Below are 18045 nucleotides of genomic sequence, written 5' to 3'. Positions count from 1 at the left end.
CCAGACAGTGAGTCCAGGCAAATTCAACTGACGTTCCACTGTAAGATGAGGATTTTCTTGTGCCCAGTAACTGCAGTTATGGTATTCAATTTAAATGTGGTTTCGTCACTCCAGATAATTTTCAGTGAAAACATGTTATCATCTGTACATCGTGCACCGTACCACTTGCAGAATTCAATCCAAACATCAGGTCTTTGATAGCATGAACTTGCGCTGGAATAAAACTTTTCAATTGTGCACGTTTTAAAATGCGATGGATGTTTGATTTTAAGATGCCTGTTTCATGTGACAGTTGACGAACAGATTTCCGTGGGGAATTCTGAACATTAGCAATAACATCTTGCTCTTTAGTTGGGCTTGTCGATTTTTTTTTTTTGTCCTGAATGTTTTTCTCAAGCACTGGATGGTTCCATGAGTCTCAAAGTTTATCTACGATTCATGAAATGGTGACACGTGTTGGGGCATCTCTGTGGAGCTCACGCCGCTTGCCACTTCAGGTTTATTTTCACATTTCCAGAATTTTTTCAGAACAATTTTTTTTTTTTGCTTGAACGTAAGCCCAATATCTGCCATTCTTATTCCAAAATCAAATCTGAAATAGAAAAAAAAAATTATTAGCTCTTTAAAGTCAAAAAGTGTCAACATTATTTTGGGACACCCTGTATATACATAATAAAATATACATTTTTAATTGTATTTGGATGTAATAATACATAAAAATAAAATATAACGTTGTAAAGAGTCAACGTGTTTATTTGCTTATTAGAAAAGCTGAATAGAATGCGTTTTGTGTTTGAGTCACCTTTTTGCACCTGCTTCAAACAGCCTGAATGAGGAGAACCTAGAGGCACACACAAACACATGATAGAGCCTTGTGTGAACTGCCACTAATTCTCTGACACAGACACAGCCAGACATTTAATTGTGTGTCAATTTTTTTTCTATGCAATTCCATCCCATAATATAATGCTGAGGAAAAAGTATAATAATAATAATTCTTTGACATTCCAACTTCTGAAAATATCACAACGATTACACGGATACTTCCGATTTTATGCACACAAGTCTTTTCCTATGGATGCTCTGTGTCATACATCATGCAATCAGCCAATAAAACAGTAAATAATATTCAGACGGTACACGATATTAAGGGGGTCTGTGTAGGCCCTTCAGTGGTGCTGTAGGAATTGCTTGTGATGCTGTCAGATAATACTGAGCCAAATCCTACTGGATATAGATAAAATCAGCTCTTAAGTAGCTGTTAACACACCTCTTTTTCTTCTTTTGCCAAATAAATTACTTCAGTAGCCAAATCACTGACTAACAAGATTTTAATGATGACAAAATTGACATACAATGACTGTCAAAACATCTCAGTAGGTCAAAAACCGTTAACCAATGCCATTGATTGTGTTGCTTACCCACACAGAAGTCAGTAAACACAAAGAGTTGTAAAACTATTACACAAAATAAACTCATCTGAATTAAACATCAAATGAACAGTAATTATTAAAGTGCATTGGCACAACATACGAAGCCTTTTACATGATGTCCTATACAGTATTTTATAAACGTACTATGGAAACATCACCAATAACTCAGGGGAAATATATAAGCAAACCAAGAAGAAACAAATTATAGTTACAATTGTAATATCACATTGTAGGTTTTGCAATCTGTCTTCATGTGTTTATTTATTTATTTAAATGAGTGCCCCATAAACGTTGATAAGTAACATTTTGTGGATATTTTAACATAATAATTGTTTATGAAAGCTCTTGCCCGTCCTTTGAGGGGTTAAACTACATAAACAAAGTAAATAATTTGTGAGCTACCTATTTCCCTATAACAGTACCTACAGTATGTACAGTGGTATGAAAAAGTATCTGAACCTTTCAGAATTTCTCACATTTCTGCATGAAAATCACTATCAAATGTGATCAGATCTTTGTCAAAATCACACAGATGAAAAACCAGTGTCTTCTTTACCTAAAACCACCCAAACATTTATAGGTTTTTATATTTTAATGAGGATAGTAAAAAAAAAAAAAACAATAACAGAAGGGGGGGAGATGAGTAAGTGAACCATCACATTTGATATTTTGTGGACCCCCCTTTGGCAGCAATAACTTCAACGCCAACGAGTGAAAGCCGGGCCAATGTTTACGCTGTATATCCTGGTAGCCTTCCTTTTTTTCCTCCTCAGACAAAACTTTTTGTCTCTTTTGTTGCTATGCCATCCTTACAGAATTCGTGCGAAAGCGTTCGCATCGACTTCCATCTTTATAATGAATGGGGAAAGGGGGAAGTGACGTATGCCGTAAAGCAGTCAGCACATTTGTAGTTTTTTTTTGTTCCTGCCACCCTCCTCAAAGTTTATAAGTGTCGGTGAAAGCGATAAAGACGCTCTCAAGATATAAAAGAGGTGTCATCCAACTAGTTGTGAGTCAACATATCACAAATGTTATGAAAATATTTTATAAGGGTTGGAAAGTTACCTATTGTTGCTTAAAGCTGCATAGAAATTGACTCTGGAATGAGAAAACGTTAATATGCAAAATCAAATTTGGAAAATGTATCAGTAACAATGGATATTGAAATAAATGATTATTCCCCCCACACCCCCTCCCTTTGTCTCTATTTAGCTTGAGCGATCATTCTATTTAATGGAAAACTATTTGAAAAGCTAAAAACAAAACAACGCCCCCACAAAGACAATGCCCATCATTGGTAAAACAGTCTCTGCCTTGGAGTAGAAAAGATATGTGAAGGAAACATTTATTTAATCATTTAGTTAAACTCAGATTTATATTTATTAGCATTGGTACACATCAGATACCCTTGTGTGTTATACTCTTGTTACAGCCACATTGGCTGTCTACACAAAATGACAGCCTGTCTTTTACAATACAAATTCAGCCAAGGTGGGTGTTCTAGCATGGTAGCAAATTAAACAGACATGTAGACATGTAGTAGACATGTCTATGTCAAATTATTCCACACTACTAATGAAATGTGGAAATCGTAGTATAAACGGTGCAGCTACATAAACCAGCGGTTTATCTCTAATACATATTTGAAATGATCACACGGGCCAATTATTATTACACTGTGTGCCAGAGTCAGCCCGCAGGACTGAGTTTGACATATAGTATGTGGTTAACATCAAACTGCTCAACATCAAGTTTCTTTGTCCATGATTTAGACCACATGTCCACTAAGCAGTATGATATCAGTCAAAAACTAAGCAAAGAATACGTGAATGTTGCTGAAAGCACATATCAGTTCACGGCTTTTCCCAGCGTTAGTTTCTTAAAAGCGTCTAACAAACAAATGTTAAAACATGCCTTTTCTTTTTCATTCCTTCATTCATACAATAATTTTATATACTGCTAATCCTATCCTCTTTGACATAGAAATAGAGTGCAGAATACAAACATTCTCATTAAGCCTGAGATGGCCTGGCACCATGATCCAGCTTTAAAAACTGTCACTTTAGCTTATGCTCATTTTACACCCAAAAAAAGTTACATCTAAAAAACAAAAAACTAGAAAACCCAATATCATAATTTTGTTCCAATCTATCTGTTAATGTCTCATCGTGAAGTCTGGTTAGAACAAAAGCTCACAGAGATAAGTATCTTTTCCCTAAGGACAATAAATCATAAAATCAATCCTCAAGGGGATTACCGCGGAGAATAAACTAATACATAACCTAGTCAGGCACATTGTCTTCTTTACTACCGTATATATATGTGTGTGTGTGTGTGTGTGTGTGTGTATATATACATATTAAATGTCAGATTAAAATTACAGCACAGTGTCATGTCCACTTGTTACTTGTGTTTTTTGGTGTTTTGTCGCCCTCTGCTGGTGCTTGGGTGCGACTGATTTTATGGGTCTCAGCACAATGAGCATGGTGTAATTATTGACCTCAACAATGGCGAGCTACGAGTTTATTTTTTAAATTGAAAATTTTACAAATTTTATTAAAACGGAAACATTAAGAGGGGTTTTAATATAAAATTTCTATAACTTGTACTAACATTTATCTTTTAAGAGCTACAAGTCTTTCTATCCATGGATCACTTTAACAGAATGTTAATGTGAATGCCATCTTGTTGATTTATTGTTATAATAAACTAATACAGTACTTTAATTAAAGCCCACAACATGCTGCCTTGACATCCTTCCTTCAAACTTTTTCAAAACTGTTTTTCATTGCATAGCCCCAGACATACTTCAGATTATAAATACTTCTCTCCAAACAGGAGAGTTTCCACAGACTTTAAAAACTGCAGTAATAAAACCTCTCCTAAAAAACCTAATCTGGATGCCTCAACCATTAGCAATTACAGGCCAATATCAAATCTGACATTCCTGGGGAAAATTATCGAAAAGGTTGTGTTCGAACAGATCCAGACTTTTATGATGCAAAACAATCTTTTTAACTCATTTCAGTCTGGATTTCGGCCACAACACAGCACCGAGAACGTGCTTATCAAAGTCCTACATGATATTCGTCGGAATACCGATGCAGGCAAATCATCTGTTCTGTTACTATTGGATCTCAGCGCCGCATTCGACACGGTTGATCACAACATACTACTCAGCAGATTGGAACAGTGGGTAGGGCTTACTGACACTATTCTTCAGTGGTTCACATCCTATTTACATGATAGGGATTTCTTTGTGTCAGTCGGAAACTATCAGTCAGAATGAACCAAATTCACGTGTGGAGTCCCTCAAGGGTCAATTCTTGGACCACTCTTATTTAACATCTATATGCTTCCGTTAGCTCAGATAATGGAACAGTATGACATCTCCTGTCACGCCTATGCAGATGACACACAACTGTACATTTCTGTGTCCCCACATGATTATAGTCCCTTAGTCTCCCTGAGTAAATGCATTCATCAAATCAATGAATGGATGTGCCAGAATTTTCTCCAGTTAAATGTGGAGAAGACAGAGGTGATTATTTTTGGGCCAAAAAAGGAAAGGTCAAAGATAAGCAGGCAACTTAGCACAATGTCACTTACAGCTACAAATCAAGTCAGAAACCTTGGCGTAATTATTGACTCAGACCTAAAATTTGATAGCCATCTAAAGTCCGTCACTAAATCCGCTTATTACCACCTAAAAAATATAACCAGAATTAAGGGGCTTCTGACTCAACAAGACATGGAAAAACTTATGCATGCATTCATTTTCTGCAGATTGGACTATTGCAACGATATATTTACAGGTCTTTGATAAAAAATCAGTCAGGAAGCTGCAGCTAGTACAGAATGCTGCAGCCAGAGTCCTCACAAATACAAGGAAGCTGGACCACATTACACCGGTTTTGAAATCACTACACTGGCTTCCAGTGAGTCAAAGGATAGACTATAAAATACTACTGCTCGTCTACAAAACACTTAATGGCCTTGGACCAAAATACATGCTTGACTTGTTAGATTCCTATGAGAAATCTAGAACCCTAAGGTCGTCTGGAACCGGTCTTCTGCATATTCCAAGAACAAGAACAAGAACCAAGCAGGGTGAGGCAGCATTTAGTTATTATGCTCCTCCCCTGTGGAACAAGTTACCTGAACGTCTGAAGTATGCTCAAACTGTTAGCTCTTTTAAATCAGGGCTAAAAACGCTTTTGTTTAGCACTGCATATCCATAACTGGCTATATATTTCAATCTACCTGCTTTCTATTCCTCTTGTGCTTATCTCCATTGCTGATTTCAATTATTATTAGTAGTAGTAAGTTTTGTTATATTTTTGTTTTATTTGTATTTATGTATTTTTATTCTATTTGTGATTAAATGCGATCTTTTGTCTTGGTTTTTACGTTGTATTGATTTAAATGTGATTTTTATGATCTTCATGTGATGTAAAGCACTTTGAATTGCCTTGTGTTGAATTGTGCTATATAAATAAATTTGCCTTGCCTTGCCTTGCCTACTTATGTTCAGTATGTTGAATGTATATATCCATCTTGTGTCTTATCTTTCCATTCCAACAATAATTTACAGAAAAATATGGCATATTTTACAGATGGTTTGAATTGTGATTAATTACGATTAATTAATTTTTAAGCTGTGATTAACTCGATTAAAAAATTTAATCGTTTGACAGCTCAAATATATATACAGTATATAATGTAACATTTAGACATTTTAATCATCACGTCAAAAAAGTACATCTTTTAGGTTTAATTAATGTCTTGAAAGCAGACATCTGTAGTCTTCAAAGTTTTCAGCTCCCAAAAGGTGTTCAGAACATGTTTTCAAAAAAGTTAAATTACAGCTGCTGTCTTTTGACAACCCTAAAATGACACTTTATCAATATAGTAAGATATTGAACTATTTTTAATTAAATGTCCTCTAACAAGTCAGACAAAAGCTCAAATCATACTCACCAACTGGTAAACCGGTCAAATGATTTGTAACCTCAGCATGTTGATGCTTATCTTGCTGATCAGTGAGCAGCGCATGTTGTTCAGTGTCACGCTCACATGATACAAGTCAGATTAAAAGAAGCTCATGAGTCTCTTTCTAATAAATCCAACAAAAAAAACAACAACAAAAAACAGCTTTGTGCAGATCTTCGAGACTACGCTCTTAACAATGATCATATTGATACGCCAATGACAGCCTCAACATAATGTAAGAACGGCACTTGCCGAAGGAAAGTTGCATATTGCATCAATATATTTCCATTTTCACCAATACTCACGTTGTTTTTATTTACTGAAATTGCTTTAAGTTAGTTGATTTGCAGTTCAACCACACTTCAGTCATTTTAGTTATTATGTTCTATCCCCAATGACTTCAGGCGGAAGGGAGACTACGCACCGCATCTGTCGTCACTCAATGACAGAAAACATACAGGAAAACAGGACAGCTATATTCACAATTTCACACCCACATCCACAACAGCACTGAGTGGCAAATGAACCCACGTAGGGTCCACAGGATCATACTGTACATATCATACCACATTATCCATGCATCCTGTAACCCAAATTACTTGTCAGCTTAATTTTCTATTTTTTTCTACAGACATCACCAAGGGCATTTCAAACTACAGCAACGGGCAGGAAAATCCCTTTAAACTTTGCCAGAGGGATAAAAGCCCAGAAAAGAAAAAATTCAATGCTGACGAGTGCAGATGTTATTTAGAACAAAGCCTGCGAGACAATGAAGTCTGATGTGCCAAGCATGCTATAGGAGATGGCTGATGCTTGTCAGTGGGACAGAGGCTGTCATATCAGCAACAAGACCTGATAGCATCTCAGACGTCAATGTCTCTCCTCTTGTTTTCTCTTCTCATTTCCTCTACTCGCTCTACACTAACGGCGCCAAACTTTTCACTTGCCTTTCCGTCTTCCGTCCTTTTCTTCACACCCTTTGCTCCCACTAGTAGAACATCACATGCTCTTAATCAGAATAAACCATAATCATTATTGCAAATCTGATAAAATGCTATTTTGGAGTCAACAAATTATATTGAAAAACAAATAAATAAAATAAAAAATTACATGTAATCCACATTTTTTTTTTTTACGTCCACTATCTTTTTGAACATTTATGTATTGTTGATCATTTTCTATATTATTGACTCCTCTGTTACATAATAAACAAGTTAGTACAATATTGGCCTAAATTTAGACAAACCTCGATAGCATCAACTACTCTGTTCAAATTTGGACCGATACAAAGATGTCGCTTGAAAATTCTAGGTTTTAACAATAACACATATAATGTTATGATTACACTTCATTTAAAAGTGAATATTGTAAAATAAAAATGACGAATGCAATATTAATTATTAAAATTTTTACTCATTTTAAGATCAAAATGTATAATAGAGATTTATTTCATAATTAATCTAAACTATTTCACTTTTACTATTGTCTGCTGATGCTGATTGTCTGCTTTGCTTTGCTGTTTTATTGTTCATTGTTCTGCTCTCCAGTAACACAACTAAAATGTTACACTGTGCTGGAATTCACTTTAAAGGCCTCACTCATATAAGGGTTTTTCACCCTTTTTAACCTCACTAAATGGCTTTGTAGGCAGCACGGTACTTAAGTGGTTAGCATGTCTGCCTCACAGTTTTGAGATCAAGAGTTCAATCAAACTCTGGCCTTTCTGTGTGGCGTTTGCTGATTGTCCTCATGCCTGCGTGGATTTTCACCTGGTACTCTGGTTTCCACCCACATCCCAAAAACATGTAGACGGAACACTCTTCATTGGTCATGTGTGAATGTGAGTCTGAATGGTTGTTTGTCTATGGGTGCCCTGTGATTGGCTGGAAACCAGATCAGGGTGTGCCCTGCCTCCTGCCCTTATTTAGCTGGGATTGGATCCAACAAAGATGAATGAATAAGGCATAGTCGATGGAATGCCCTAAAAGCAAAAAAAAAAAAAAACAACAACAACACAAAAACAGTCTAGGAATTTTGTTGTTGGGCCCTTTTTCCAAAAACACAGGTTGAAATGAGCGGTTTACTACTCCCATAATTTTTATATGTTACACAGACTGAGATCCTACCTCCCATTTCAAGGTGTTTCCACCACCCGTTATCCAGCACCCACACTCCACCACCACACTGATTTTGGCCACAAATATTTGAAGTTTTTGGAACATACTCAGACGCATATACTGATTTTAGATTATGGAAAAAAACATTTTAACTTTATTTAAAAAAGAAAAAAAAGCCTCGTGTGTCCATGAATTTTTTTTTTTTTTTTTAAATGACCAAAAATAAAGATATATACACCACTGTTAAACCTAAATCATTGTAATAAATTGATACATTAAAATGTGTGTTCAGTCTGCTGTGTCACCACACTCATAACTCAAATTTCAAAATAAAAAACTACATTTTGGGATATTTTTTTACTAAGACAAATAGCACTCTACAGTATTCTCCTATAAAAGAAGTTTAAACAAACTACGACTGCCTAGCTCCATGAAAGTGTTAACAGCTCAGAGACATGGTATGCACACCCGAAGTGTGTGCATGCCGTCCGCTAACAAACTCCGAACATACAGGCAACAACAAGCCTGCAAGTAATTAATCATCCCTGAAACAAAAAAACTGAAAATCGAGCTCTGAGAATCGATGCAGATACAGCCCCGGAATGTTCCTACTAATCCTAAATTTATTTCTGATCCCACCACTGATAACAGAGGAACAGTCACTTTAGTTATTGTCCTCACCAAGAAGAAGAAGTTGACGAACTAAGGGCGTGAGCTTTTGAGACCTCCCTCCGTGCTGTCAAGACGTATAGAAATAAGATAAGTAGAATCGGAAGAATTAAATTCTTTTTGCGTCGTTAGAGTCTTTCATCACATTGTGCCACTCTTTCTGGTGACAGCCGGGCATCAGGGATGTGGGTGGTCAGTGGTGGAAGAAAGCTAGAATGATCCAAAGAAAACTCACACATGTGCAAACTTCACACAGGAAGACCAGGGCCAAGATGTGAATCCCACAGCTCAAAACTCTGAAGCAGACATGCTGACCAGCACTAAAATTTGCTGCTCCAGTTACATGTTCCTTAATTGTGTGAAGATAATTATAATTATAACTTACATTTGTCACCAATGTTTGATGTTTGGCAAGGATAAAGTTGTTTTATCCTATCATGAGGAATGCAAAGGGTATGTGACTATTGGTCTGAGTCATTTCAAGGCACCCCTTTCTCAAAGGATTTTTCCCCAATTCTAAAATGCAACGGTGGGTACTAGGAAGGAGTTAAGACAAATTTTTGGAGCAAGACATTTTTTTAAATAATTCAGTAATCTGTTTGTCTGTCGTCCCGTAATACTTCCAATTACATCCAGTAACTTCCAACTATGTTTGCATTGCTCTCCAACATGTTCCATGGTGAAAGAGTAAGTGCTACCTAAAGAACCAAACCGACATTTAAACATGGTGTTTCCATCATTTTTTTACAACTGTTGCATATGACATGTGCAATCTAATAGAACACAAACTATTGCCAGCTATTTTTGATCTTCATAAAAGGTTGCCATGTTAATAAATCATGTCCACTACGTCCAACACGATTGTCCGTATTCTGTTAGCATTAGCATGCAATTAAGTGCCTATTCTTAGATAAATCTCGTCTTTTAAGAGTCTTAAACTCAAGGCTATGTTAAATGTAAAGTCATTACATACTAACTGCTTCCTGTGATCTGTTTGAGGGTGTAAATAAGTGGTGTTGGTTAAATGTAAATGTCAGATGACAGATATCAGACACCTAAGCCTCTATATAACCTACAGTATGTGGACGTTGCGCTTTGCCCTTTACCACTGTTCCTCAGAGATGTATGGTATGCATGTGTAGCAGCCTCAAGGGAACACAGCTCATGTGTTGCTCCGACCACAGCTAGTAAACTAAACTCTCTAGTCTTGCACTATCAGAAAAGTGTGTACAAAAGTGTTTGTGTGGGAGAAGCGTACAAAAAGGAAAATGGAAAGAAAATTGAATGTAATATATATATATATATATATATATATATATATATATATATATATATATATATATATATATATATATATATATATAATTATGAGCACAACAAGATGAACACACATTCAGACACCAACCCCTTACACATCTCATAAGTATTTACAGGCTGAGAATAAATACAGCCACTGATTACATGAAAATAGCAGATTTTAATGGAGTGACTAAAAATGACGCAACTTGAAGACGATCTTTTTTTTTTGTTTTTTTTTAATGGCACGAATACCATGGCGTTTATTTAATGAATAGCAAACCTCCTTTAATTATTAATGGAGTGTGGGGAAAATAAGATTAACCCCTTGTCACCATTATTTCTTTTAAATGCAACAGGCATCTATGGTTATTTGAAAAACAAATAAATAAATAAATAAACCATTAAGGCTGCTTTGATCTGGTCCGTGCCTAATTTGGTACAATAGGCATCAGTGGGTTAAAAATTGTGTATTCCCTGGAATGTTTTCTTTGAATCCCAAAATATTAATTCTAATTTGTGTGTCAAGTGCAATGTGCAAAAGGTGACATAGAAAGCCTTTGCAACAAGGTGACAAAGCATGCATCACCTCAGAGGGAATCCTCCAAGAAGACAGCCACAGTTATTAATACCTCAAAGACGATCCCTTAGCAACTGATTTGAATCCCTCTGTTCTGTGAACAGCAGGGAGCAAATGCATGCGATCACTTGTCAAAAGTATGAAAGCTGTTCTGGTTAAATTCGTATGACACCTTAATTCATCTAGTTTAACCAAACACCCTGTGGTACATCAGGTGTCCTATTTATGATGGCATCATCACATCTCAAGTAACCCTTTACAGTTGAATGCCAGAGAACTTGAGGAAGTGAAATGACAGGGACCTAGCCCAAATGACTTTCCCTTCATTCTTAGTCAACAAGCAGAAACTGGAAGTAGCGCCAGGACAGAGGAGGATAGAAGAAGTAGAGCCCGGGGCATTCTGTAGGTCACCACATCACGGGCAGCTGATGCTTGCTTCAATTATATACCATATCTAGTTGGGTGGGGGATGGGGTTTCTTAAACATCATTACCGTTCTGCTCAGAGATGCACTGATGCATGGAACACCAAGCTAGCTAATAGGTTCAGAACATTTATGGCGCAAAAACTATTGGAGCCATACTTCATAATTGTTCTGCTCACGTTCTCCAAGATATCTGCATGGCTGCATCTCTCTTTGGACAGCCTAATACAAAGGTCTGCTAAAAAGCAAGAACTTAGCTGATTCATGCAAGACAGCGCTACAGCCACCTTCCATCCCTTCAACCACCCAGGATTCCCTCTGTTAGATTGCAAACTTGAATGTTAAAACTGTCACTTTCTTCAAATGCCATCAAAGCTGCTAAGCGGTTGGACCGTGACTGCACAGATGCACAAGCTATATGGGATGGCTACACAGAGATGGTGTTTGATTCGGAAACTGCTGGCAATGTGACTAATCATTCAAAGACAAGCTAATCTCTTGCAGGTCAAGCAATGAGCATATGAATGATACCTAAATATACACATTAATGTATGATTGAATGATTCATGGGTAAAGAAAGAGGGTATTTACTTATTTGATGACTCATGATGACTCACTTGTCTATTTAGACAATGAAATTGGATAACACAGCCCTATTGAATGACACACTAAATGAAAACATTAGTATTTGATTATTTAAAAAAATAAAGAAAGAAAGAAAAAAAAAAAAAACAGGCAGTTGGACTTTCTATGATTAGCATTAGCATTAGTAGTCATATGCAGAAATTAGGCTACACTGGGCAAATAATCATGAGCGTTACAAACCATGCTTGACTGAAACTGATCCCCTTTACTTGAGAGAAAGGTAAATGTCCTGCACATTCAAATATTAGGTGGTTGAATGGGGAGTTATGTTGCTCGGTAGTAAGCATAATGATAATAATAACCCTTTACTTGAGAGAAAGGTAAATGTCCTGCACATTCAAATATCAGGTGGTTGAATGGGGAGTTATGTTGCTCGGTAGGAAGCATAATGATAATACTAATGGAGCGAAGGAGGCTGAAAAGGCCTGTGTGGTTCACACAGTAGACATCACAGCTGAGGTAGCTGTGTCTTGGAGTACACGAGTGATGTTTCTCATGTAGTAGTGCTAGGTAGAGATTGCATGACTTTCTTTCCATTAGGAATGCTTCCTTAGTGCAAATATTTACCTGGTGATGGAAAACAACAGCTCTAATGCATCATAAAAGCTTGTGGAAGATAGAAGAGGGCTCAGACTAAAGTCTCTATACACAGGCTTCGAGGCAAATGGGACTAAAGCACAGGCAAATAAACCACTGTGGGATAGTTGTACTCATTTGGTTAACAGAGACAAAATTATCTCAATGGACATTTCATTAGGTACACATTTAGTCTGAGAATGTGAGTTGTATCAAAATGCTACCTAAGTGATGATCTATTGACGCTATGGCTGGGCAGTAATTACATAACAACATGTATTACAATTAACACACGTTCAATAGAAATATCTGTTGAAAAAATAACAATCCAGAAGAAAACCTCGAGCCTGTGCCACAAAGCATTCTGGGGGATTCAGGCAGAGCCTTTCAACCTATTGCAGACCAGGTAATATCCCAATTTGTTTGTATCATCAAATTCACTCATTCTTTTGTAACTTAAAAATAAGTATCGTGAACACTATTACCTACTGTAAGTTATGTGTAAGTTATGTTTTATCTGAACTTGAAAGAAAGAGAAACGATAAATATAAAAGGAAAAAGGACGAAAGAACATGGTCCATAAATGAATGAGACAGTGAGAAACGAAATTGTTGACAAGAGGGGTGAAGTCATGAGTCACAAATTTGGCAGTATTTTGATTACTCTAAGTCCGACCAGAGTCAGACAGTCAATGCCGTCCGTAGGCAATACAGGTTATTGTCCCAGAATGTCGCGAAATGTGACACATTTATTTTACTATCTCAACGGTTTCCATCAATCATTCATCATCAGCAGTTACAATCAGACTACACTATGAAGACCCTCAGCAGGTGTGTCTGATGACAATACCTGGACACAATAAAAAGGCATAACTGCTACAACAAAGCACAGTTGAGTAATCTAGATACAAACCTGTCAGTATTTTTAGTTAGCTTACTTTTTCAATCTGTATCGGCCTCTGTTAAAGGGTTAAAGATCACATTTCAAATGTAAAATGATCTCAATTTAGCCTCTGAATGTAACCTATTTTAAAAAGGCAATTTAAAAAAAATCTATAGTTATGGATATTTACCAAGGAAACACTGAATAATGCAGTGCTAACTTTATAGAGTAAATGATAATAATACACATTTTGGGAATTTTCAAACTCAGTTGAATATTAATATTGTCCTGCCATTATGCTCCTTGCAGGGGCAGATCTTTGCTGCAACTACTGAGCTGGATTTTCATTTGACAGTGCAATAAGACTAATACACTATAGATGAGCTACAATTACTAAAGGATATTTGCATTAACATAAACCACATGCCACATGATCGCTGTTGACATTTACAACCACCAAAAATAATCTCTTTTTATTTCATTTTATTATTTTTTTAACAATGCATCAGCCGCTTAATATCCCACTAAAGCAGAGTAATGGCTAACACGTTAAAGGTTAACGGAATCATGACGGAAATCCTCCTTGTCTACCTTAAAAATAAACCGACTAGCCTTGAATGGACAGCGCCTGGTGCTGAAATGATCTGAGCAACATCTGTGCACCGAAGGAGAATGGACGCGCGTGCGTGCGCGTGCTCTCAAAGACGTGCACATGCGGTGCCGCCACATTAGACAACTTAAATGATCTTTCCAGTGACAGATTGTGTAATGACTATGACGCTCGTGGGTAAAGGTGAAGTAACTTAGCGTGTTTTTACGTGAAAATGGCGTCCGTATCCTCCGCTCACCCACTCCAGCATAGTGTGGCAACACCGCCGGTACAACACAGTCGTACGGAGAGAATGTTGACTTACTATAAAAATTTGAATTCGTTGAAATTATAAGGCAATAGATGGCCGCTGAGGAGAAACAATGCCGAGCATACCGCGTCTATTTCGGCCGTGGCTTGGATGTCAAGCGGCAACATGACCCACGACACATCATGGAGTTTACCAACCAACTAGCTAGCACCCACAGCAGCAGTGTGAATAAAATGACAGACACACAACATCTTACTTTAACATGGACTGTTCCTTCGCCTCTTCTTTTTTTTGTCGGTCCATCACACCGAGGATTATCTTCCTCTCCTCCTCGGTGAGGTGGCTAAGGTCCGGCATCTCCGGCATGGCGCCGGCCGCCGAGGCAGCAGGGCCAGGACCGCCCCTGGGCCCTTGTGGAGCGGACATCTTTTACTCACAGTGGCTATAAACAACAGAAACGAACGATCATCAGAAGGAATCATTGTTTTTCAAATAACACGAATGAAACATTTAATGTCGCGGGAAAACGTCCAAAGTGCACGAGGAGCCCGTCGAGGCTAACAGATGACACGACGGTTCATGCATATGATGGTTTGCTGTAGAATTAAACGTCAAAAATAGCATCTCTTCCTATTAAAAGCTCATGATGGAGGATCGGGTGCGTTGTGAGTTGTGAACCGAGACTGCAAACAGAGGACTGGTAGTATGTAATATATTTCAGGTTGAAATCAACACATGAACATTAGTGCTCTCGAGAAATCACTCAGGATTAGAAATGGATGCCCCGAATAGAAGCGAACGCTGCGGGCTGAAGCCTCCATGTATTGCTTCAAATATCCACCCGTTCGCGACGAGAGCCCAAAATAAAGATAAAATGTTAAAGAGAAACGCGAGTCTTGCCTTTTATTTTGCAGTCATGTTAAATCCTGTCTAACCCATCGTTGCCATCCCTCAGAAAGGTTTCACTCGCATGTTAGAATAAAACACGTATGGTCCGTACGCGTTTGTTTTGGAGTCCTTCTGCCTCCTCTGTCACTGTTTGGCTTGTTTTCATCCAGGTTGGTAATACTTGGGAGATTTCTTAAATGCACAAAAATGGATGCAACGACAGAGGGATGAAGAGGGTAAAGAGAGATGGGGGGCGGGGGACAGAAGAGGCGGAGCGACGGAAACACGTAGAAGAATCAAAACCGAGGACGCTTGGATGTTCATTGACAGCAGGCGTAAAGCAGCACGGCAAACACGGAGTGGAGTCACTGCGCAGCTGGAGCATGTTAATGCTTTTGCAGGATTAAGACAAATATCTATATCAGGGGTGTCCAAACTGCGGTCCGCAGCAAATTATGGAAATGTCATTTAATGTTGCCTGCACAAGAAGCTGAACTCAAGCCTATATTTTATTGCACTTTTCAATTTTAACACTAGACGGAGCTAGTCACAAACAGTGCTTCGCTGTCAGACTAGGGGTCAAACCCTGGCATAATGAAATCAATGTTTTTTTATTAACGAAATTATATATGGCGAAAAACACTCAGGAGACGAAGTTCCGCTCTGAGACCCCCAATTTGGCCAACTTTCAAAATTCTCCGATATGCATGTGTGTGATACATAATTGGAAAGCTTAAAATCTCAATTTTCTAGAGGAAGAAAAAAATTTGAAGAGGAGGGCTTTAAAAAAAATTAAACAGTGAAACCCTATGCGGAGGTGAGAGCATGAAAGAGCAGAATTAAAGACGGCATGACTTTAACAAGATATTTTCGCGTACTTACCTTGTTTCGACCCAAAAACTCCATGTGGCATGTATCACTGAGTGTCAAGACACAGCTGTGAATGGCCACAGCTGGATTTTTTGAGGATTTTATGGGTGAAACATGGTAATATAACAGGGGTCGCGATGTAGAAATCGCAGACATATAGGAGTGGTCGAAGTTTTGTTTATATATTATAATTATATATTTACCCTTTTTAAACTTTTTTTTTTTTTTTTTTCAAATTTTTCTTTGGATCGATTTTTTATCATCTAACATATCGGCGAAAATGCGAGTAACAAAAAAAATACAATTAAGCGATCGTTATGAGGTAGATATCCGTTGACTTTTTTTAGACACCATTTTTTTCATTGTGGCATAATTTTTTTGAAGGTTTAAAATATGCGAGTGAATAATTTTTAAAAGTCTTTTTCTTTAAATGAAATATTAGACATCAATTAATGATTCTAAGCTAAAAACGATATTTTGAATAATAAATATTATTACCTTCATTTTATGGCTGGGTTGAAACAAAAGAGGTTGCGCGACGTCTGTAAATGTGGGTTTCCAGGGTAAAACGGACAAATTAAAAATAGTTTGGAGGCTTAATGCGCCATGAATCTGCTATCGCAGCATTTAGACATATTGTTCTATAAAACACAAGAGTTGTTTTGGCTTAAAATACAGCACTTTTAAAGAGTGCAAGAGCAGAAACTGCTTTCAGTCTTGTCTGCGTTTTCCGCCATATACAGTGGGACAAATAAGTATTTAGTCAACCAATAATTGTGCAAGATCTCCCATTTGAAAATATTAGAGAGGCCTGTAATTGTCAACATGGGTAAACCTTAACCATGAGAGACAAAATGTGGGAAAAAAAAACAGAAAAATCACTGTTTGAATTTTAAAGAACTTATTTCCAAATTAGAGTGTAAAATAAGTATTTGGTCACCTAAAAACAAGCAAGATTTCTGGCTGTCAAAGGGGTGTTACTTCTAACGAGGTCTAACGAGGCTCCACTCATTACCTGTATTAATGGCACCTGTTTTAACTCATCAGTATAAAAGACACCTGTCCACAACCTCAGTCAGTCACAATCCAAACTCTACTATGGCCAAGACCAAAGAGCTGTCGAAGGACACCAGAGACAAAATTGTAGACCTGCACTAAAAGCCTTGGTGTAAAGAAATCAACTGTGGGAGCAATTATTACAAAATGGAAGACATACAAGACCACTGATAATCTCCCTCAATCTGGGGCCCCATGCATGATCTCATACCCTGGCGTCAAAATGATAAGAACGGTGAGCAAAAATCCCAAAATTACATGGGGGGACCTAGTGAATGACCTACAGAGAGCTGGGACCACAGTAACAAAGGCTACTATCAGTAACACAATGCGCCGCCAGGGACTCAAAGCCTGCACTGCCAGACATGTCCCCCTGCTGACGTCCAGGCCCGTCTGCGGTTCGCTAGAGAGCATTTGGATGATCCAGAAGAGGACTGGGAGAATGTGTTATGGTCAGATGAAACCAAAATAGAACTTTTTGGTGTTTGGATGAGAAAGAATACTGAATTGCATCCGAAGAACACCATACCCACTGTGAAGCATGGGGGTGGAAACATCATGCTTTGGGGCTGTTTTTCTGCAAAGGGACCAGGACGACTGATCTGTGTAAAGGAAAGAATGAATGGGGCCATGTATCGAGAGATTTTGAGTGAAAATCTCCTTCCATCAGCAAGGGCATTGAAGATGAGACGTGGCTGGGTCTTTCAGCATGACAATGATCCCAAACACACAGCCAGGGCAACAAAGGAGTGGCTTC

The 18045-nt window shown here is 37.7% G+C and overlaps 1 protein-coding gene across 25 annotated transcripts in view; it reads right to left on the bottom strand.

The window, feature by feature from the left end:
* Positions 1-15607, bottom strand: part of rims2a (regulating synaptic membrane exocytosis 2a) — a 253884-nt gene extending 238277 nt beyond the window's left edge. For 24 of the 25 annotated variants that reach the window (XM_057834860.1, XM_057834861.1, XM_057834866.1 and 21 more), the window contains exons 1-2: positions 15375-15607; positions 14731-14916 (exon numbers count right to left, since the gene is read on the bottom strand). In XM_057834860.1, the coding sequence (XP_057690843.1) occupies positions 14731-14900 (170 nt within the window). In that variant the 5' untranslated portion in view covers positions 14901-14916; positions 15375-15607. The remainder of the gene's footprint in view (positions 1-14730; positions 14917-15374) is intronic. The other variant, XM_057834850.1, reaches the window with a different exon arrangement.
* Positions 15608-18045: the final 2438 nt, after the last annotated feature.

This window comes from Corythoichthys intestinalis, chromosome 4, assembly GCF_030265065.1.
Source record: "Corythoichthys intestinalis isolate RoL2023-P3 chromosome 4, ASM3026506v1, whole genome shotgun sequence".
Classification (NCBI taxonomy): domain Eukaryota; kingdom Metazoa; phylum Chordata; class Actinopteri; order Syngnathiformes; family Syngnathidae; genus Corythoichthys; species Corythoichthys intestinalis.
This window is presented reverse-complemented; position numbering and strand designations above follow the sequence as displayed.